At 40.0% G+C, this 23,043-nt stretch overlaps 1 protein-coding gene across 3 annotated transcripts in view; it reads left to right on the forward strand.

Moving 5' to 3' along the window:
* The window catches only part of SEZ6 (seizure related 6 homolog), a 916,788-nt gene that overhangs the window by 850,194 nt on the left and 43,551 nt on the right, over positions 1-23,043 (forward strand). For all 3 annotated transcript variants that reach the window (XM_077480389.1, XM_077480390.1, XM_077480392.1), the window contains exon 12: positions 21,893-22,084. In XM_077480389.1, coding sequence (XP_077336515.1) covers positions 21,893-22,084 — 192 coding nt within the window. The remainder of the gene's footprint in view (positions 1-21,892; positions 22,085-23,043) is intronic.

Consider the following 23,043-nt stretch of genomic DNA (forward strand, 5'->3'; position numbering starts at 1 on the left):
GGTCAGAATCCACCAGGCTGAAAGGCAGAAGTTGGAGAGCCAATAGCTTTGACAAGCTTGCATTTAGATGCTGGGCATGTGGGTGGCAGGGACTGTATTTTTTTTCCGCTGCAGCAGACGGGACAGAGAAATTTGCTGGCTACAGTCTACAGCTGGTGGTGTGCTGCTGGCAGATGTGCTGCTAGGACCTGGGACACCCTGTGCTATACCATCATCCCTGTAAGTGGAGGCTGCTGAGAGGTAATGACTCAGTATAGCAGGGGCAGACTGAAGTAGGTAAGGAGGAGGAGGGACAGATTTGTGCCCCTTTTGTCTGGCTTTCAGGTGGTCTTGCCAACGGGCTGAGTGTTTGGACATTAAATGCCTTCTTAAACATGTGGTACCCAGATGGTTGGTGTTTTTGCCATGTTTGATGTGCCTGAGACCCAGTTTGCAGATAGCAACAGTGTGATCTGCTGAGTGGGCCGGGAGATAACAGCTGCAGAATGTGATGGAATAGGGTGGCTGCTCTCTACTCTTTCTTGATGTTGGCCTCCTTGGGGTTGTGCCGCCTCACCTTTAGTTTCCTCCTCTGCTCTATCTGGCATCCAGTGACCTCATCATCATCATCTCCATCTCCTCCAGCTTCATCATTACCACTGGAGATAACTTGGCAATACACTGCAGCTTGGGGAACATGAATGCCAATTTGTCTACCAGTATTCCTCCCTCTCTCTAGGCTCATGTTCCTGTCATCCTCAACCTCAGAACCAACATCTGAATCCATTAATTGTTGGGCATCATCAATGAGCAAGTGGCCGACGCTGTGGTCAAATAACTCAGCTGACTCCTCAATTGCTGATTTGTGGCTATGACAGGAATAGATGTGGATGAGGAGGCAGGTTTATCCACTCTGGCAACTGCAGGGGACTGCACACTTGTCTCTGCTTGCGTGACAGAGGATGAGGAGGATGAGGAAGGTTTAGTAATCCAGTCTACCTCCTCCTCTGGATGCTGTGGCTGGATAGCACGGGCAAACTCACTAAACAGACTAAATTATGCCCTGCCTGAGGACTGACCACCACGTCCATCTTTGCCTGTGGACACATTTGTTGCTGGCCCCCTTACAGTGCCAAGGGAAGTCTGCCTCTCCTTGTCCTCCCAGACATTATTGGGAGGGAGGGGGCGGTGCTTATAAGCAAATGTAAAGAAGAAGTTGAAATCTGTAAGTAGATGCACTTTAATCAATGTAAAGAGGTGTTTGGTGCACTTTAATTTGAGTACTTACGCCACGCAGACACACTCCACGGATACACTATAATATACTGCAATATAATGCCCCAAACGTACAGTGATGCACAGAACTATATGGCGTTAAACTGGCAGTAACGCACACAAAACGATATGGCGTTAAACTGGCAGTAATGCACACAGAAGTAAATGGCGTTAAACTGGCAGTAACGCACACAGAACTATATGGCTTTAAAGTGGCAGTAACGCACACAGAACTATATGGCGTTAAACTGGCAGTAATGCACAAAACTATATGGCGTTAAACTGGCAGTAACACACACAGAAGTAAATTGCGTTAAACTGGCTGTAACGCACAAAACTATATGGTGCTAAACTGGCAGTAACGCACACAGAACTATATGGTGTTAAACTGGCAGTAACGTAGACACAGAACTATATGGCATTAAACTGGCAGTAACGCAAACACAAAACTATGGCATTAACGCACACAGAACTACATGGTGTTAAACTGGCAGTAACGTACACAAAACTATATGCCATTAAACTGGCAGTAACACACACAAAACTATATGGCATGAAACTGTCAGTAATGCACACAGAACTCTATGGTGTTAAACTGCCAGTAACGCAGAAAACTATATGGCGTTAAACTGGCAGTAATGCACATAGAGCTATATGGCGTTAAACTGGCAGTAACGCACACAGAAGTAAATGGCGTTAAACTGGCAGTAATGCGCAAAAACCTATATGGCGTTAAACTGGCAGTAACTAAATCAAATAGACGGTGTTCAACCATCACTACACTGACGCTATCTGAACTGGCCCTACTCTATTTATACACTAATGTAAAGATTACTGACACGGTCTCACTACACTACACTGAAACTATATGAGCTGTCCCTACTCTAGCTGCACACAATGCAAAGCTGAATGATGGTCCTCCTCACACACTCACACTATCCCTAGACTGATACTAAACTAATATTCTACACTGACAATTGAAGCAAACTAACACATTATAGCACACTAACTAATAGCACTGAACAGAGTCCTGTTCTATCTCTCTCCACGCAGAAATCACACTGAAAATGGTTGCCATTGAAAGAATACTTTTATACTGTGGGACAGGAATGAGCCATGGTTGTATAAAGTCATGATGACAGTGTCCAATCATGACTCTGACAGTGATGTGTGCCCTGATTGGCTTCAGCCGATCAGGGCTTGCAGTGCACTGTTTAGCGCCGCAATGCATTGTAGTCGGTTCGGGGGACCGAACAAATGGTCAAACTTCCCGTTTGTTCAAATGTTCGCTGAAGGACAGAACAAAGAAAGTTCGGCCCGAACTTATGCTCAGGTGGAACCGTTTGCCCATCCCTAGTGACTACATCTATGCTATCGATCTCTATGTGGCACCATTTGTTGTTTTTCTCAATAAGCACACCTTATTTCAGGTTTTTAGGCAGTTTGGACTACAACTGGATACACATATATTTTTTAATCAGACCTTCACTCACTTTTTGTTGTTCCTTTTATCTCCTTTTATCTTGCTCCTCTTCCTTCCCTTCAGCAAGTTACAACAGAGTACAGCTAGTGTCTGACTTTCTTATCTAGGCAGGAAAGAAGCCCACCTGCCCAAAGCCTCCTGAGATACCCATATAATGCATGCACAGTGCAGCATAATCAGTTGTTAGGACCCAGAAGAGGCACATAGCCTCCGGATGACATCACAAACAAGGTTGTGGCTTTCACTTTGCTGGTTGGGTGAGTATGCTATTATAGTATAGTATAGAAAAGTATTCATACCCCTTGAAATTTTCCACATTTTGTCATCTTACAACCAAAAATGTAAATGTATTTTAGTGGGATTTTATGTGATAAACCAACACAAAGTGGCACAAAATTGTGAAGTGGAAGTAAAATGATAAATGGTTTTCAAAAATGTTTACAAATAAATATGTGAAAAGTACAATTACAGCTGCAAGTCTTTTTGGGTATGTCTCTACCAGCTTTGCACATCTAAAGAGTGATATTTTAGCCCATTCTCTAGAAATAAAATAGCTCAAGTTGTGTCAGATTGAATGAAGAGCATCTGTGAACAGCCATTTTCAAGTCTTGCCACAGATTCTCAATTGGATTTAGGTCTGGACTTTGACTGGGCCATTCTATCACACGAATATGCTTTGATCTAATATATAAAAACAACCGCGTTTAGGCAAAAAAAGGGCAAAAGGTATGCAGCCTACCAACTAGGTCCCCCCAAAGTGACTAGAATGCTAGCATTGCATGGTTTTGGATGTTATAATCTGGACTTGGTTCATGTATTTAACTCACATTTTCAAATATTTTGTAATTTATCTACTCATTTCTCATGCAATATTTTTTATGTGATTTTTTATGCAATTTATTGGTGTTACTTCTGGCACTGTATGAATATCACGGCTTATTATCACATTGTTAATATTTGTCATGTCACATGGTACACTTATGACACATGTACATTGTAGCAACTAAGGAGTTTAGCACTCTGTAAGGCGACTTAGTAATTTCTTTGTCGCTTTTCAGACTTTTTGTCTATCACATTTATTTGGTTTAGCCACAGCACTATTTACTATATTTAATTGATAGGACTGTCCTTTCTCTCTCATATAGGGAGTGCCGGATTACTCTATGCTTTGATCTAAACCATTTCATTGTAGCTCTGGCTGTATGTTTAGGGTTGTTGTGCTGCTGGAAGGTGAACCTTCGCCCCAGTCTCAGGTCTTTTGCAGACTCTTACCAGGTTTACTAAGAGTGCCCTGTATTTGGCTTCATCCAACTTCCGATCAACTCTGACCAGCTTCCCTGTCCCTTTTGAAGAATAGCATCCCCACAACATGATGCTGCCACCACGTTTCACAGTGGGGATGGTGTGTTCATGGAGATGTGCAATGTTAGTTTTCTGCCACACATAGCATCTTGCTTTTAGGCCAAAATTAAAATTTTGGTCTCATCTGACCAGAGCACCTTCTTCCACATGTTTGCTGTGTCCCCCACATGGCTTCTTGCAAACTGCAAACGGGACTTCTTATGCCTTTCTTTCAAAAATGGCTTTCTTCTTGCCACTCTTCCATAAAGGCCAGATTTGTGGCGTGCACGACTAATAGTTGTCCTGTGGACAGACTCTCCCACCTGAGCTGTGAATCTGCAGCTCCTCCAGAGTTACCATGGGCCTCTTGGCTGCTTCTCTGATGAATGCTCTCCTTGCCCAGTCTGTCAGTTTAGGTTGCAGATGTGTATGTGAATCAATCTGTGCTCACCCAACCACTCATGAAATACCTAAAATAAAAAGGTGAAAAATTGTTTTTATATGACACTTATATACATAAATAAATGCTGCTATCTCCTGAAAAATGAAATTATTAATTTTAACATAGATTATAAACAGAAAGTAGATGCGCAAATAATATATTCACAACGTGTAAAATTTGTATCCTATAAATATGTATGTGCACTAAATAAATCAGTGCAATATGTGAATCAAAAGTGAAAAAAGAACTAAAAAATATAATAGGAATGAATATATATCCCAAATAAATTCTGAAAGAATTGTGAAAAAAAAAGGTAATGAACAAGAAAAAAAGGCGTACTATAACAGTACACCTAGGTTGGACTTTGAAGGCATAGGAAACAACAAAGAGGTATGAAAATAAACACTATTTATTGAAAAATACACAACATGAATAGTGTGCAGTGAGCCCTTGTGTATCTATGTGTTTTATTTTAAAACCTATATGTTCTATTCTCAGACAGTGAGATCCGTTCTCCTTCTTTGCTATCTGTAGAACCTTGATTGTATCCTGCAGAAGCCTAACAGCGAAACTTGTAGATACACAAGGGCTCACTGCACATTATGTATCTATATATACATGATTTTTTATTTTTTTGTATTGCTCTATTCATGTCGTGTATTTTTCAATAAATAATGTTTATTTTCATACCTCTTTGTTGTTTCCTATTCCTTCAAAGTCCGACCTAGGTGTACTGTTATGCCGCGTACACACGACCAGACTTATGTCCGACAGACTTTCGAAGGAGTTCTGCCGGAGTTCTGACAGAGTTCTGACGGACTTTCCGAATGAGCGGACATGGCCACACACAATCACACCAAACTCCGACGGAATTCGAACGTGATGACATACGACTGGACTCGAATAAGGAAGTTCATAGCCAGTAGCCAATAGCTGCCCTAGCGTCGGTTTTAGTCCGTCGGAATAGCATACACACGTGCAAATTTTTCGGTAGGAACTGGGTCCGGCAGAGTTCTGGCGGAAAAATTTGAAGCATGTTCCATTTCTAAAGTCTGTCAGACTTTTGCGAATCAAAAGTCTGTTGCAGCCCACACACGATCGAATAGTCTGCCGGAATCATTCCGTCAGACTTTGGATGTTGAAAAGTCCGCTCGTGTGTACGCTTTATAGTACACCTTTTTTTCTTGTTCATTCCCTCAATTTACGGATGTGGCTATATGAGTGTGCTTCTTTTCTGTTCATTATTGTGAAAAAAAGGTGTTCATAAAAGGAAGTCCACCAAAAATATTTGTTTATAAGTATCCAAAAAACGTCCAGACTACAACAAAGTGACAGAGTGAATGAACCAGTGAATGGTCAGTGGTCGCAGAGAGCTCCCATCTGAAGGCAAGTGTCATATACCTGAAAGTTTACCTTGCTACTTTCTAAGGAGGAGAGCCGTCATTTCCATTAAGAAGTCCAGGTGGAGAACATTACATATGACCGCTGTCGGTCCCGGAGCACATTGAATGTTTATCCTCCGCTGGCGTCTCTATTGTGGGAGAGCTGATGAGTCATCGTTCGGAGCAGATCGGCTGGAAATCTTTACAGTATATGGCTAACATAAGGCGATCTTGACTCTTATAATTTGGGGTCCATCTGTTTGGGTAAAAGGGCCACCTGGCTCCTTTTTGTATATCTCCCCTCCTGATGTGAAGTAGTCAATCAAGCCTTCCTGAATGTAAAAGGCAGCGTCACTATTTGTTACATCTGTTTTGCTATTTATTCACTCTGTCATTTTGTTGCAGTCTGGAAGTTTTTTGGATACTTATACACAAATATTTTTGGTGAACTTCTTTTTATGAACACTTTTTTTTCACAATTCTTTCAGAATGTATTTGGGATATTTATTTATTCCTATTATTATTATTTTTTTGTGTTTTTTTTTTTATTTTTGATTCACATATTGCACTGATTTATTTAGTGTACATAAATATTTATAGGATACTAATTTAACACGTTGTGAATATAGGTTGCAGTTGTGCCATTTTTCGGATGATGGATTGAACAGTGCTCCGTGAGATGTTCAAAGCATGGGATATTTTTTTTTGCTTTAAACTTCTCCACAACTTTATCCCTGACATGTCTGGTGTGTTTCTTGGCCTTCACGATGCTGTTTGTTCACTAAGGTTCTCTAACAAACCTCTGAGGACTTCACAGTACAGCTGTATTTATACTGAGATTAAATTACTCACGGGTGGACTCTATTTACTAATTGGGTGACTTCTGAAGGCAATTGGTTCCACTAGATTTTAGTTAGAGGTATCAATGTAAAGGGGGCTGAATACGAATGCACGCCATACTTTTCATATATATATTTGTAAGAAATTTTGAAAACCATTTATCATTTTCCTTCCACTTCACAATTATGTGCCACTTTGTGTTGGTCTATCACATAAAAACCAATAAAATACATCTACATTTTTGCTTGTAACATGAAAAAATGTGGAAACTTTCAATAGGTATGAATACTTTTTCAAGGCACTGTAAACCCAGGAGACCAGTTAAGAAAGGGTTAAAATCAAAATAACCCCGGGAGGGGTGAAATTCCGCTTTAATCTAAGAGATTACATGAAACACAGGTAGAAATATTAATATTAGAATAAATGTTGTCTTCTATTGGCAGCATTAGCTCTTTATTATTTGATTTTACTTAACTGGCTGGAGATGCTCTTTAACAATTTTAGCTAATTGATGGTGGCAAGCTGGATCCCATTCTGCCTACCAAACACCCCATGTAATTGCATTGTACATAGCCTCGCTACAATACAGGTCTGGCCATCTGGGTTGATATATCTTTTATACCTGGCCTGCTTTTAATTCTCAATAGGGTCTTGGCTCTACTGAGTGATATATGCGGCTGTATTCTTCCCTTTAAATAAGAATTAGGAATGGTCAGGATCCACAAACTAGGAAGATAAATCAGTATATTTTAAAGCTGGACAATCTGTAGCTTGGTAGTGTGCAGACACTGTGCCAAATAAAACATAATTTTCAAGCTTATAAAACAACAGAGTTCAGAGCACACCGGAGACAAATACAGTAAAATATTATTGATCCCACAGCCTGGATGTATCAATCTTCAGCAGCTCTTTTAACATGCGGTAGAGAAGGCACAGTGTGATACTTCCATTGAACGTCGTTGTTCTCCTAGTAAAGGTAAAAGTCAAATTATTCCACATACCGCTAATGCTTTTAGAACAGTCATTTCAAACCAGTGTTCTTCAAGCCACATTCAGCCTTTTTCTTCTGTCCTTGTGTCCCCTTAGCCAGTTTGGCAATTTATTATGTGAATGAAACTCCATTGTTTTCTATACCTCATTAAGGTGAAGTCTCCTTTCATCACTGGAGTGCTTACCCCCAAAGGAGCTGCTGTATAGCTGTATTGAATCTCCCCACCCTGTGCCCAGGGCTCTGCAAATAGCACCAAACACTCTGACACATCTGGCTGGGAGGGGAATATTTATTGCAGCATCACAGTAGCAAAAGAGATACAAATCAACAGCAATGATACAGCAAACAGTTAAACTATAGCAAGGAATACATTGCAAATAGGTAAACCGTAGAAAGAAATACGATGTAAAACCAAGCAATAGGTGTAGAGAGCAACTTCTCCTAATCCCTATACTTGGCCAATCATAACCAAGGAGAACTACACGACTATAACAGTTCTGCCGTTTATAATAGACTCTCTACTGCTGGTCAGCTCCTTGGGGCCCAAATGTTCTGTCAGAGTGTCAGAGCGCTCAGGATAATGTCCCTTTAAGAACTGATGATAAAACTGGCTCTGGTCACTTTAAGCACTGAAAATGTCACTAGCTCTGTGATTATAACAGGCAACACTGTGCCTCTTTTGTCAAAGCGAAATGTTGTTTTGGCCGCCAACGTCTTAGCAGGTAGTCTCCTTCTGTATACTGGATGAAACACAGCCAATATTTGTCTGCAGCATCCTTCCCCATTGGTCAGGCACTGGGCCCAACTAACAATGTTCTCAGATGCCTGACGCTGTGCCTCTGTCCCTCTCGGGGGCAGCGATAAGTAGTCTTATTAACCAGCAGCCAAATGTGCACACATTCCTCTCAGTACAGCCTCCACACCTCTCCTCTTTGCCCCACTGTCTTGTGGGATTTGCAGTTTACTCCTTCCGGCTAACCAAGCCAGCTCAGTCCTGTTAGTTAAACACTGAAGAAATGACTGCACTCCAAGATCCATCAAAATTCTTATTTAATAACAAATATACCAAGTGTTACAGACAGTTCAAATGATAGACGTGTTTCACACACTAAAAGGTGCACTTTTTCCTTGTTCTAGTGTGTGAAACGCGTCTACCATTTGAACTGTCTGTAACACTTGGGATGTTCGTTATTAAATAAGAATTTTGATGGATCTTGGAGTGCAGTCATTTCTTCAGTATTGATCGTATGTGGAGGCGAGCACCTGTGATATCATTAGGCTTCCTGTCTCACCTGGAGCAGTGAGTTATTTTGTTTGGATATTCAGTCCTGTTAGAACTATACCTCCCAAAATCCTTGCAGTCTACATTATGTGTGCCTACATATTTCATAGAGGGTAGGCTGTACGCAGCTTTACAATAAGATTTCTCTTCTGTACTTGTGCCTTATGTAAAAGTCTACTCTTCTGCCAGACACAGAATCATTTTCCTGTCAGTGCCCCAGACTGGGCTACATTACTATAAAGTTTGGTGACAAGGTACAAAAATCTAATAGACAGAATCTATTTTAAACATTTCAAACTATTTTATTAAACAAAGTGTTCTGATCCCAAAAGAAGTGCTATTTCTATATAACTGCTTTTTAGTTATGTAAGTTAAATTTCATTTATTGGTTGAACTAGATGGACTTATGTATTTTTTCAACCGGACTAACTATGTAACTATGCAACTATATGTAAGATAAGCCCCTTCTTATGTGGGTTAACCACTCATATCTGATACACAGTTATTTACTGTATGTAACTAATTCAGAGTTTTATATCATTTTCTTATGATAATGGACCGTGTCCATTTACATCAGGCAACGTCTTATCTGATATTTTTCAATTTCTGTTTATGGACCTGAATGAACTTGAAAGTTGGTGGATGTAAACAGACACAAGTCTGCCCATAGAGCTGCATGGAGCAAAGACTGACAGGTGGACCTGATTGGAAACTTTGTATGAAGAAGCCTAAGATATAATTTGTGTGCTTTATGCCGCGTACACACGATTGAATTGTCTGGCAGACTTAGTCCGCCGGACCACAGTACGCGGGACAATTCGATCGTGTATGGGCTCCAGATTTACAATGAAAAAGTCCGGCGGACTTAGAAAGTAGTTTTAACTCAAAATATGTCCGCCGGACTTGGCTTTCAGCGGACAATCCATTCGTCAGTGTGCTAATCCAGCGGACTAAGAATGATGCATGCTCTGAAGCAAGTACAAGAAGGAAGCTATTGGCTACTGGCTATTGAACTTCCTTTTTCTAGTCCAGTCGTACATGCTGTACATCATCGTGTTAGCAATCGTCGGACTTTCGGAGTGTCCGTGTGTGGCCAAGTCCGTTCGTTATAAAGTCCGGCGGATCGTTTGCCGGATTGTTTGCCGGACAAATTCCGCTGGACAATTCGATCGTGTGTACGCGGCATTAGATTGACTCTAAAAAAATATTTTAAGGTTTGGATAGCTTGTGTCCCTGTTAAGTAGGCTTTCCCTCACTTCCTGCTATAACACTAATCACCTGGACAGTAAGTAAGGTGAAATTTCCCAATTCAGACAGATGTAGCAATCTTTTTTCCCCACAAATAGATCTTTCTTTTCATGGTATTTGATCACCTCTGCGTTTTTTATTTTTTGCCAAAAAATTTTAAAAATAATATTTTCTACTTTTTGCTATAAAAAAATAAATTCAATTTTAGTCATACTTTTATGTATTCAGCCACATGTCTTGGGTAAAAAAAATTCAACACGTGTATATTTATTGGTTTGCACAAAAGTTATAGCGTCTACAAACTAGGGTACATTTATGCAGCTTTTAGTTTTACACTGTTCCTTTCATTTTTATTTTCTTTTTTATAATTTTTATTGTTATCACAGAGAATGTAAACATCCCCTATGATAGCAATAGGTAGTGACAGGTTCTCTCTCACCTGCCATCAAAGCATCCTACCAAACCAAGATTGGTGTGATCAGATGCTTTCCCAATTTCCCAATGGCGCTGTTTATATCCAGTGAAAGTCATGAAATGCTCTTAGCTTCCAGTTTTTTAGGCCATAGAGATGATTGGAGCCTTTCTGATCTTTGATCAGCTATATGGTCAGCTGGAGCCACCGGCTGCATTATCAAGTTCCCCGGTGGGACAGGAGAGCCAAAGAAAACCAAGGAAAATGACAGGAGGGGGATGTTCCATCACGCTGCTTGTAAAATCAGTTTAGCAGCTAATTAGCCACTAGGATTGCTTTTACATGAAAGCTGACCGCTGGCTGAAAAGAATGATATAAAGATGATACCTAAACCTGCAGACATCATTCTGATATTACCACTCAAAATCCAGCAAAATACCAGTACGTTGCTGGTCCTTGTTGGGCATATATTGTAATGTTCTTTTTTTTTCATGCATCCTGTGGGCTGAACGAAAAAAAGATATTCATTGGTGGGTATGCCCACCATTAGAATACCACCCTGCATCCACCCACTTCTAATGATGGGCATACATGCACCATTTTTTTTTTTAACTGTGGTGGTGAAATTACCTCCTACAGTGCTGAAGTCACTGATTTACGTATCTTGAGAGCAAACACTGTTACTGTCAAGATAAATAAATCAGTGCTGCAGCTGAATGGTGTACCTGAAAAGTAAACAATGGTAACAATAAAACATTAACTTAATAAAACCACAACAATTCGTGCCAAAAAAAAGTAAAAAATATATGCCGAAGCATAGGGGCAGTCCGCCCCTAATGTTAGGGGAAAATCGCCCCTCCACCCCTGCCCCAATGCATCAGCATATATGCTCTTTTTTTTACTGTGTGATGGTAAAATCACCTCCTACAGCTCTGGAGTTGCTGATTCACGTATCGTGAGAGCAAACGCTGTTACTGTCAACATAAATAAATCAGTGCTGCAGCTGAATGGCATACCTGAAAAGAAAATAATGGTTAACAATAAAACACAGTAAATAGTAAAGTATAAAAGAATTGCATACCTGAAAAGCAAACATGATAAACCATAGTAAAAAGAGCAGAACAATAGACAGAGAACACAAGAGAGAGAGCAATAAAACAACAACTATTTTTGGATTTTATCATTTTTATTTTTAACTTTTATTTTTTATTTATTTTAATTTTTTTACACTTTTATTTGTAAGTGTAACTGTAACGGTTCCAGTTTTGGGTCTCTCAAAATGCAATGGTATCTTTGGAGACCCTGTGTGTGTCCTCGTCTGTGCAGTGCTGTACCCTACGCTAATACTCCACTAGTGTGTGGTAGAATTCAAAATATTCACTAATGCAAAGACCAGGATGGTCAGGACTGGAGAGACAATAATAGCGGGTGTCATGCTTATATCCTGCTTGCTACAGACACTACATCTTCTTTGCGATGATCGTTGGGTAGGGGTACCAGGGAGGACATATGCCTCCCATGCAGCCGGCTTACTGCATTTGCGTTGGGAAGTTGGGGCACGGCACCGTCTGGAAACAGAAGGGCTGTGACGATCTCTTCCTGGAATTTAAGGAAGAATCCAGTTTATCTTGACACTTTGTATCGCACATAAGTGTTCAGCAGAGACAATTGGAAAAAGTATACAGACTTTTATACCAACGTCTGGCCTTACGGGCAATTAAATACAGCGCCATCAACTGGTCGTTGAGGTCGACCCCTCCCATATTAATGTTGTATTCGTGGACACAGAGGGGTTTCTCCACAACAGCAGTCACTATTTGAATTTGAGCCGTTGTGTCTGCGTAAAGGGAGGACAGAATGAAAACATTCCATGAATCCCTCCACTTCACTGCGAGCAAATTATTACTTCTCAAGCAGGCTCTCTCCCCCAGCCTAAGACAGGAATCTACAAGCTGCTAAGGTAAGTCCCGGTGATCAGATCGCATGGTGCCACATGTGCCAATTCCATAATCTTCTCGTATCTAGCCCTGGTCATGGAGGCAGAGAACACGGGCATACAGTGAATTGGGTCAGTAGACAAATATGACTGCAACTCACTTTTTTTAGTTATACCCATGAGGAGGGATAGGCCCAGAAAGGTCTTAAATTTGGAGACCGTGATAGGTCTCCAATCTCTGACAAGGTCCAACTGGGAATTAGCGGTGATAAATTGACCAACATATAAATTGCTTTGGTCCAGAAATAGATCTATAGAGAAAAACAGCGAATAAAAATCAAGTGACGTAAAATCAACTGTTTCCACCTCAATTCCGGGTTGGCCAGTGAATGGGGGAAGTATGGGTACCGCAGAAGTGGTGGGCTCCCAATTCGGATTGGCAAATGCAGCAGGAAGAACACTCTGGGCTCGACTGGCCTGTCTTCTTCTTCTTCTTGGTGGCTGTAGGACACTAGTTCTGCTAGCCACCTTACCAGCTTTAACTGCACTTTTGGGATTTGCCATGGCACCACGTGATACTGAAGTGCTGGTTTGACTATGACCAGGGTGTACTAGGCCGCTGGTGCTTGCCACTTCACCAGGATGAGTGGCACTAGTACTGGCTCTCTGCTCCATACGAGAGCCCTGTGGTTCTTGCACCTCAACCACAGCAGAAAAACGGGGTCGGGTATGCCTAACCTTGGCAGGGACTACTACTCTATCATCAGAGCTATCTGTCAGGGTGCCATTGCTGTCTACAGGATCATATTCTGAGCCTGAATCTGACAGACGGGTGACTTTCTCTTCATTCTCATCTGTCATGCTCAGCAATGTGTAGGCATCTTCACTAGTGTACCTTCAAAAGGACATTGTGGCCTCGAAATTTACTGGTACAACTAGTGAAACTCACAGGAAAAAAAGAACACCTGATTGTTAGCGACTGCTTCAAACGCTACCAAAAAAACTGTTAGCATTCTCAGGGATCAAGCCTTTCTCTGCGAACACTGCAGCTACGTGTTTTGTGTTTTTTAAGTGACAGTAATTGATTGCTACTGCACTTGGGTGGGCTGGGCTGGGCTGAGGGGCTAAACACAGTTGCTAGCAGGTATCTGGGCTGATCCCGCTAACGCTGTATTTTTGGGAACCCTAAACTACTGGGGATGCTAGTATAGATCTGATCAGACATTGATCCGTTCATTATTATTATTACTATACAGGTTTTATATAGCACCAACAGTTTGCGCAACACTTTACAACATGAGGGCAGACATTACATTTACATTACAATTTGGTACAAGAAGAATCAGGGAGCCCTGCTCGTTAGCGCTTACAATCTAAAAAGGAAGGGTCGGTTGATACAAAAGGTAATATGCTGCTTCTAACTGTATTAGTTAGGAGCAGCATAGGCTTCTTTGAAGAGAAGGGTTTTCAGGGATCGCCTAAAGATGGATAGATTAGGGGACAGTTGGACAGGTTGGGGTAGGGCATTCCAAAGCATGGGAGAAGCTCTGGAGAAATCCTGGAGGCGAGCATGGGAGGAGGTGACAAGGGAGCTAGAGAGCAGGAAGTCTTAGGATTACCGAAGAGAGCAGCTTGGTTGGTATTTTGGGATTAGGTTAGTGATGTAGCTGGGTGTAGAGTTATGGATGGCTTTGTAAATTATTGTTAGTACTTTGAATTTTATTCGTTGGGTGAGTGGAAGCCAGTGGAGGGATTGGCAGAGAGGGGTGGAGGACACTGAATGGTTGGTAAGGTGGGACGAGTCTTGCAGCGACATTCATTATGGACTGAAGGGGGGATAGTCTATGTAAAGGTAATCCAATGAGGAGGGAGTTGCAGTAGTCAAGGCGAGAGATAACCACGGAGTGAATTAGAAGCTTGGTGGTGTCATTAGTTAAAAAAGGGCGTATTCTGGAAATGTTGCGGAGGCTAAGGTGGCATGATTTGGACAGGGATTGTATGTGGGCCTGAAAGGACAGTTCAGAGTCAAAGGTTACCCCTAGCACCCTGGCATGTGGGGATGGACTGATAGATGTGCCATTGATCTTGACAGAGAAGACTAAACGTTCAAGGAGTTTGGAGGCAAAAGGGAATAAAGAGATGGTTTTTAGGTTGTCAAGATTGGTGGGGTCTGAGGCCTTTTTTGGTATGGGAGTGACTAGCGCATGTTTTAGAGGGTTGGGGAAGATGCTAGTAGAGAGTGAGAGGTTGAAGATATGAGTTAAGGAGTGTAGGATTGAGTCAGATGGTGACCGTAGTATTTGAGAAGGAACAAGGTCCAGGGGGCAGGAGGTTAGGTGGGCATTAGAAAAAAGTTCAGTGACTTCCTCTATAGTAACTGGGTTAAAAGAGGGAAGTATTGATTGTGCAGGAGGACAAGTAGTGTAAAGTGAGGGAAATATCTGTAGAGCAGAGATCTCAAGACAAATTGTTTCAATCTTATTTGTGAAGTGATTAGCAATCTCCTGGGCAGTGAGTAAGTTAGTGGCTGTAGATGGAGAAGGTGTAATATGACAACAGAGAAAGTGTATTATGAAGATAGAGAAGGTGTAATGTGTAGGTAGAGAATGTGTATTGTGTAGTTAGAGAAGGTGTATTATGTAAATAGAGAGGGTGTATTGTGTAGGTAGAGAAATTGTCTTCTCTAGTTAGAGAAGATGTATTGTGTCAATAGAGAAGGTGTATTGTGTACCTAGAGACGGTGTATTGTGTAGATAGAGAAGGTATATTGTATAGATAGAGAAGGTGTATTGTGTAGCTACAGAATGTTTATTGTATAGACCAAGAATGTGTATTATGTAGTTAGAGAAGGTGTATTGTGTAGATAGAGAATGAGTATTGTGTAGATAGTGAAGGTGTATTATGTAGATAGAGAAGTTGTATCGTATAGATAGAGAAGTTGTATTGTGTAGGTAGAGAAAGTTTCTTCTGTAGATAGAAAAGTTGTATTATGTAGATAAGGAAAGTGTAATGTGTAAATAGAGAAGGTGTATTATGTAGATACAGAAGGTGTATTGTATAGGTAAAAAAGGTGTATTATGTAAATAGAGAAGGTATAATGTGTAAATAGAGAAGGTGTATTATAATGATAGAGAAGGTGTATTGTGTAGATAGAAAATGTGTATTGTGTAGGTAGAAAATGTGTATTATGAAGCTAGAGAAGGTGTATTATTAAGATAGAGAAGGTACATTGTGTAGATAGAGAAGGTAATATCATAAGGGGAAAGGGGCGAGGGAAAAGATTGGGACTTTATATGAAGTATGCAGTCTCCAGGGACAACCAACTATCAATAGTATAACTGTTTAAATACATACATTGGAACCATATTCAATAAAGTAACATAAATAAATGATAGTGGTACTGTAACCTCTGGATAGAGTCTGAAATACGCTTAAGCATATAGTACACAATCTCAGGGAAAACCTACTATCAATGGTAATAATGTAGTTCTAGTTATTAAAATACGGTAGAGCCATAATTAGTAGAATAAAATCAATTTTTAATAGTGGTAGCATAACCCATAAATTCATCTATATACACATACACATTAGTCATTTACATATCAAACAGTATTTACAATAATGGAAGAGATCTCCAAACTTGCTAGTCTGCCATATATTTCTAGGAGAGAGACCCTGGGTATGGTATCTCAATCCTATACCACAAGATTAAATATAAAAGATAAAAATATAATATATAAATCCAGACACGGCTTCAAATAACTCATATAGGTCCAGACACGGCTTCAAATAGCTCAACGCGTTTCGTGGTTTGGTAGTACCACTCATCAGGAGCAAGCACGTGGTGACAATCTGGAATGAGATACATATTTGTCCAATAATTAACATATAGCAGAAGGAATGATAAACAACTTTAGGGTGGGGCCAGTCCCATAGTATTACTTACAAACTGGTCTGCTGTGCATAAAAGGCATGGCAAAACGCTAGACAGCGGGGGCCCACCGGTAATGTCCTGCACGGGAACTGAGGGGGCGTGTAGAGAGAGGCGATCCAAGCAAAAACCCAGCCGAGGATGGACCGACGTCCCGGGACAACAATACTGTGTAGGACTGGGGATAAAGGTGAATAAATAGTGTCTAATTGAAAACAATATAGACAGTAGGAGTGATAACAATAATAATATAAATCTACCATAGTAGGACAGTGTCTCATAGTAATAACAAGTAATAAGGATTAGATATTGGGTATATAGGCATAATACAGCCTAGTAGCAAGGGATTGGAAGGTAGAAACATAAGGAAGGGTAATAATAATGGCATCAGGAAGTGAAGAGAAGGTGGGTTAAAAAAAAAAACTAAGTAGTAAATCCAAAAATGAGTGATGATACCTCAAGTAGGGAATGAGAAGATCCAATTCCATTAGCGCAATGTGTATAAGTGGATATAACCAGGACGAGAGGCAACCGAGGACAGGATTATATACGGGCACAGCCACACCACGCCCCCAACGTCACGCAACGTGCATAGAGAGGAGGGCTGCGCCGTCGTCCAGGCAACAACAAGTTTCCGGCGTTATACGATACAACTTCTCTATGTACATAATACACCTTCACTATCTACACAATACACATTCTCTATCTACACAATACACCTTCTCTAACTACATAATACACATCATTGGTCTATACAATAAACCTTCTCTAGCTACACAATACACCTTCTCTATCTACACAATACACCTTCTCTATTGACACAATACACCTTCTCTATTGACACAATAACCTTTTCTATCTACACAATACACCTTCTCTATCTACACAATAGCCTTCTCTATTGACACAATACACCTTCTCTCTACACAATACACTTTCTCTATTTACACAATACACCTTCTCTATCTATACAATACACCTTCTCTATCTACACAATACACCTTCTCTATTGACACAATACACCTTCTCTATTGACACAATACACCTTCTCTCTACACAATACACTTTCTCTATTTACACAATACACCTTCTCTATCTATACAATACACCTTCTCTACCTACAGAATACACCTTCTCTAACTACATAATACACATTCTCGGTCTACACAATACATCTTCTCTTACTAGAAAAGACACTTTCTCTACCTACACAATACACCATCTCTATTTTCATAAAACACCTTCTCTAGCTACACAATACACTTTCTCTATCTACACAATACACCTTCTCTATTTACATAATACACCTTCTCTAACTACACAATACACGTTCTCTACCTACACATTACATCTTCTCTATCTTGATAATACACTTTCTCTATCGTCATATTACACCTTCTCCATCTACAGAAGACATTTTTGCTACCTACATAATACACCTTTTCTATTTTCATAATACACCTTCATTGTTATTACAATACACTTTCTCTAACTACACAATATAATTTCTCTAACTACACAATACACCATCTCTATCTACACAATACACCTTCTCTATCTACAGAAGACACTTTCTTTACTTACACAATACACCATCTCTATCTTCATAATACACTGGTAACATTTATAGAGCCCAGCTCTATAATCAATAGTTGATTCGGATCACCATATAAAGTCACAAACAGATACTCCACTTTTAAAATTAGATAGAGAAGGTGTATTGTGTAGATTGAAATGGATGTTTTTGTGTAGGTAGATAAAGTGTCTTCTGTAAATAGAGAAGGTGTATTATGTAGTTAGAAAGTGTATTTTTTTTATATAAAGAAGGTATATATTATATAATTAGAGAAGGTGTACTTCATAGATAGAGTAGGTGTACCCTATAAATATATTCCATAGATGGGGACACACTAAAGTGAGTAAGTTAGTGGGTGGGGGCAATGGAGGATGAAGTAGAGTGGTAAAGGTAGAAAAGAGTTGACGGGGACTGCGTGAGAGTGTGTTAATGAGAGTGATAAAGTAGGTCTGTTTGGCTGTGTGCAGGCAGGTATTGGAGGATGGTATTTTTGGAGGGCAGATTTATACGTTCAGACACTATACTACTAAGGGAGGTGTATGGTGCGTGCGTGGGTGTTAGTGCTACTGGCTGATGTCACCCTCCGGGTGATTAGGGGGTTAAACCTTTATTAGGTAATATATGGCGGGTGCCCTGACGCTATAATAAACAAACTAACCAGCTTCACCTGTGACACTAATACAGTGATCACTGGTGACAGAGGGTGAAAGGGTTAACTAGGGGGAAATCAGGGGGTTAAAACCTTTATTAGGTAATATATGGGGGTGCCTGACGCTATAAAAACCCAACAATGAAACAAATCAACTATTGATTATAGAGCTGGGCTCTTTAAATGTTAACAGTCAATTAATCTGTGTTTGCAGTTACCTTGCAGTAGTCTCCCCATCAGTAGCTGAATGTGCTATTTGTAACTCAGATAGGTGTGGATAGAGAAGGTGTACTCAGTAGATAGAGTAGGCGTGTATTGTAGATAGAGAGGGTGTATTCTGTAAATAAAGAAGGTGTGTTGTGTATTCAGTATATACAGAAGGTGTATTTCATAGATCAACTAGGTTCATTGTGTAGATCTAGAAGGTCTATTGTGCAGAAAGAGAAGATGTATTGTGTAGATAGAGAAGATGTATTGTGTAAGTAGAGAAAGTGTCTTCTGTAGATGGAGAAGATGTAATATGACAATAGAGAAAGTGTATTATGAAGATAGAGAAGGTGTAATGTGTAAGTAGAGAATGTGTATTGTGTAGTTAGAGAAGGTGTATTATGTAAATAGAGAAAGTGTATTGTGTAGATAGAGAAGGTGTATTATGAAAATAGAGAGTGTGTATTGTGTATGTAGAGAAAGTGCCTTCTCTAGTTAGAGAAGGTTTACTGTGTAGAATGAGAATGTTTATTATGTAGTTAGAGAAGGTGTATTGTGTAGCTAGAGAAGGTTTATTGTATAGACCAAGAATGTGAATTATGTAGTTAGAGAAGGTGTATAGTGTAGATAGAGAATGTGTATTGTGTAGATAGTGAAGGTGTATTACGGTATGTAGATAGAGAAGTTGTATTATATAGATAGAGAAGTGGTATTGTGTAGGTAAAGAAAGTTTCTTCTGTAGATAGAGAAGGTGTATTCTGTAGATAAGGAAGGTGTAATGTGTAAATAGAGAAGGTGTATTGTGTAGGTAGAAAAGGTGTATTATGGAAATAGAGAAGGTACAATGTGTAAATAGAGAAGGTGTGTTATAATGATAGAGAAGGTGTATTGTGTAGATAGAGAATGTGTATTATGAAGATAGAGAAGTTGCATTGTGTAGATAGAGAAGGTGCATTGTGTGGATTGAAAAGGATGTTTTTTGTGTAGGTAGAGAAAGTGTCATCTGTAAATAGAGAAGAGTATTATGTAGTTAAAAAAGTGTATTTTTTTGATAAAGAAGGTATATTGTGTAGATGAAGAAGGCGTATTGTACAGATAGAGAAGGTGTATTGTATAATTAGAGAAGGTGTATTTCATAGATGGGGACACACTAAAGCCTCGTACAAACTACAATTTTTTTTTCTTTTTCGTTCAACCCATCGGGTTGAATGAAAAAAACCTGACAGCTCAGATCGGAACCGCTTTACTAACAATCCGATGTTAGTACATCAATCTCCCCTGCTGTGCTATTGTGTTCTGACAGGGGGATGGCCCCTCCAGAACAATCCAGTCAGCACTCTCAGACGATGGGAGGCATTTGGCTGACCTTTTTCGGTCATGACCCTTGATCCGAATGTCAGCCGGTTTCTATTGAACTGGCTAATGCTGCCCGACATTCGCCCCATGTGTACCAGGTGGGGAATAGAGGAATGCTAGTGTTTTTTTTTTTTTTTTTTCTGTTTTAAGGGACACCTTAAAGATTGCCAATGGTGACTTCTAGCATCTGAAAAGGGCAGTTGCCTGGCTGTAATCTAATGCCTTCAAAACTTTCTGAGGCCTACAAGTACCTGAAACAAGTACATAAATCAAAGGTCGCCTTTTACTTAAAACATGATTACTAAGCAGCCAGAACTGTCAGCAAGTGGTCAGTAATGACAGCCCCCTATATTCCTGAAAATGTTTCTATCAAGATCTCTGGGACCCGACACATTGTGAGGTTTCCATGCTTACCTTGGCTGGTTACAATGTACTCCAATTTTCAGCTATTTGAAAGGAGTCTTTAATGTGACAGCTGGCTGTTGGATATCACGTATCACATCTCACATATCTCAAGCATCATCATCTCTTATAATCTATTCTCATATTTATCAAATTGTGTCATTTTTTAAAAGGTCAGCTTTCAGCAGGTTTACTGGTTCTTTAGCCTTGTCACACTGGTGCCCAGTTTGGTAAAGGATCATTTTGAAACACTTATATTTTACATAAGCAATCAGAAATCTGAACTGTTATTGTGAAAATAGATGAGGATACTGAATGTGTCTTTTCCTTCCTATGAGCACAGCTCCACCTATTGACTTCTTCTTAATACTGTCAGTGAGAGGATTATAATTACATGAGATATTAGTATACATGGATATTTGTACTTATTATGTATTTGTTTATTGGTATTGCCAGTAAGAAGATAATCCAAATATAGAAGTAGCTCTAAAGCAATAATTACAATACAGTGGTTATGGCAACAATCAATGCTCACACAACATAAAATTGCTTTGCATTTACAAATTTGAATATATATTTGAAAAATGTACCTCTCTCAGTGTTCTAATGTTATGATTTAAAGTGGTATTAAATCCTCAGCATTTTTTAGTTCAACACATTGAGCACAATAAACTAAACATTCACAGTAAGCTATTTGTTAACATTATTGCCTGGTTTCTCAGTGCTGCTTCCCTAAATTTCCAGTCTTCGCAGGAACGAGTTAACTGTGGACAGTGCAGGTAGCTTGGATAAGAAGGGAGTGCCTTGCCATCCTACTCTACAGGCTTTGTACTTCTATTGATGCACACAGTGTAGGCAGACACAACTCTAATCCTTGCATTCAGGGGTGGCTCCATAGGATGCAAAAAGAGAAAGGAGCCACCCTGAAACAGGAATCTTGGGCCAGTGGTCATGGCAGCATCTTAAACTGGAGCATAAGAATGGATAAAAGATGAAGAAGCTGCATACTCCATAAGTAATTAAATCAGCTGAGGGTTTGATTTCACCGTATGGTTAGACATTATTTTAAAATCTTTGTAGCTTTATTCAGAAGTTTTTTGGTTGCAACTGTCGTGTTGATATGTGTTTCACAAAAATCCCATGTTGGTTCTTTTTCTTAGTGACGTCCTGTTCAGACCCAGGTGATGTAACTCACAGTCGCAGGATCCTCTCTAATGCAAAATTCCCAGTGGGCAGTACAGTGCGCTATGTGTGTGACAAAGGCTACATCCTGACAGGTAGCCCAACTCTAACCTGCTACAACCGCCAGGCTGGTGTACCCAAGTGGAGTGACCGCTCTCCTAAGTGTGCCCGTAAGTCAGAAAGCAGCTAATGCTATGCCTGTCCTTGTCATTACCTTTGTTTTTGCTAGTGAACAGAAATTGCATTTTATTATTGCCCAAGATTTTGTTACAAGTTCATACTATTGTAGTTTCCAGGCCTGGACAAGGGGTGGGTGGCAGGTTCCCTGGGCGCAATGGTTTACTGTATGCCATCCTTCTGTTACAAGGCTGACAGGAGTAGTGACAGCAGCAGTGATTTTGACAAGTGAGTGAATGCTGGGTGTCGAATCCCCTAAGCTTGCAAATCATGAATGGGGGGGGGGGGGGGGGGGCAGTTTGGCATCTTTGCCCAGGGCACAGGATGACTTTGTGCCAGCACTGTGTAGTATACATGCATAAATAATCATAAGTGTAGTCTTTCCTCATTTACACAAATTCAAACCAAAACATACCTTTGGAGAAAGCATGCAGTCTGTCTGAATTGCAGGGATCCAATGTATTGTACACATAGCTCCCAACTGTCCCTGATTTCGAGGGACTGCCCCTGATTTCAAGCAATGTCCCTCTGTCCCTCATTCCTCCTCACTTGTCCCTTATTTTGGTCTGATCTATATAGATGTTTTTAAAATTGACTTTTTATCTATCAAAAAGTGTTTTCCAGCACTAAAATTTTCATCTGATTTCTAAATTGCTGCATTTGTAAATTCCAAAAGCCAATACAAAGCAATAGTAGTGGTAAAAAAGAAAGGAAAGCGGTCAGCGGGACTTTAAATGAGGTCAATCACTATATAAAGTAAACATGTAGGATATAGAACAGTGTTGCTTTTATGGGTTCCAACAAAGAAGGGGGAATTTGAGTAAGAGATGTATAGCAAGAAGCAGTCTTAACAAAGAACATTTTATTATATATGTAAACTCATGTATAACATATTAAATACCACAAAAATGCATTTACAGAATCGCATACACGCAGGGTATTCTGAAAACTG

Source organism: Lithobates pipiens, unplaced genomic scaffold (genome assembly GCF_037356315.1).
Source record: "Lithobates pipiens isolate NorthernLeopardFrog02 unplaced genomic scaffold, aLitPip1_a1.2 Scaffold_16, whole genome shotgun sequence".
NCBI classification, from domain to species: Eukaryota; Metazoa; Chordata; class Amphibia; order Anura; family Ranidae; genus Lithobates; species Lithobates pipiens.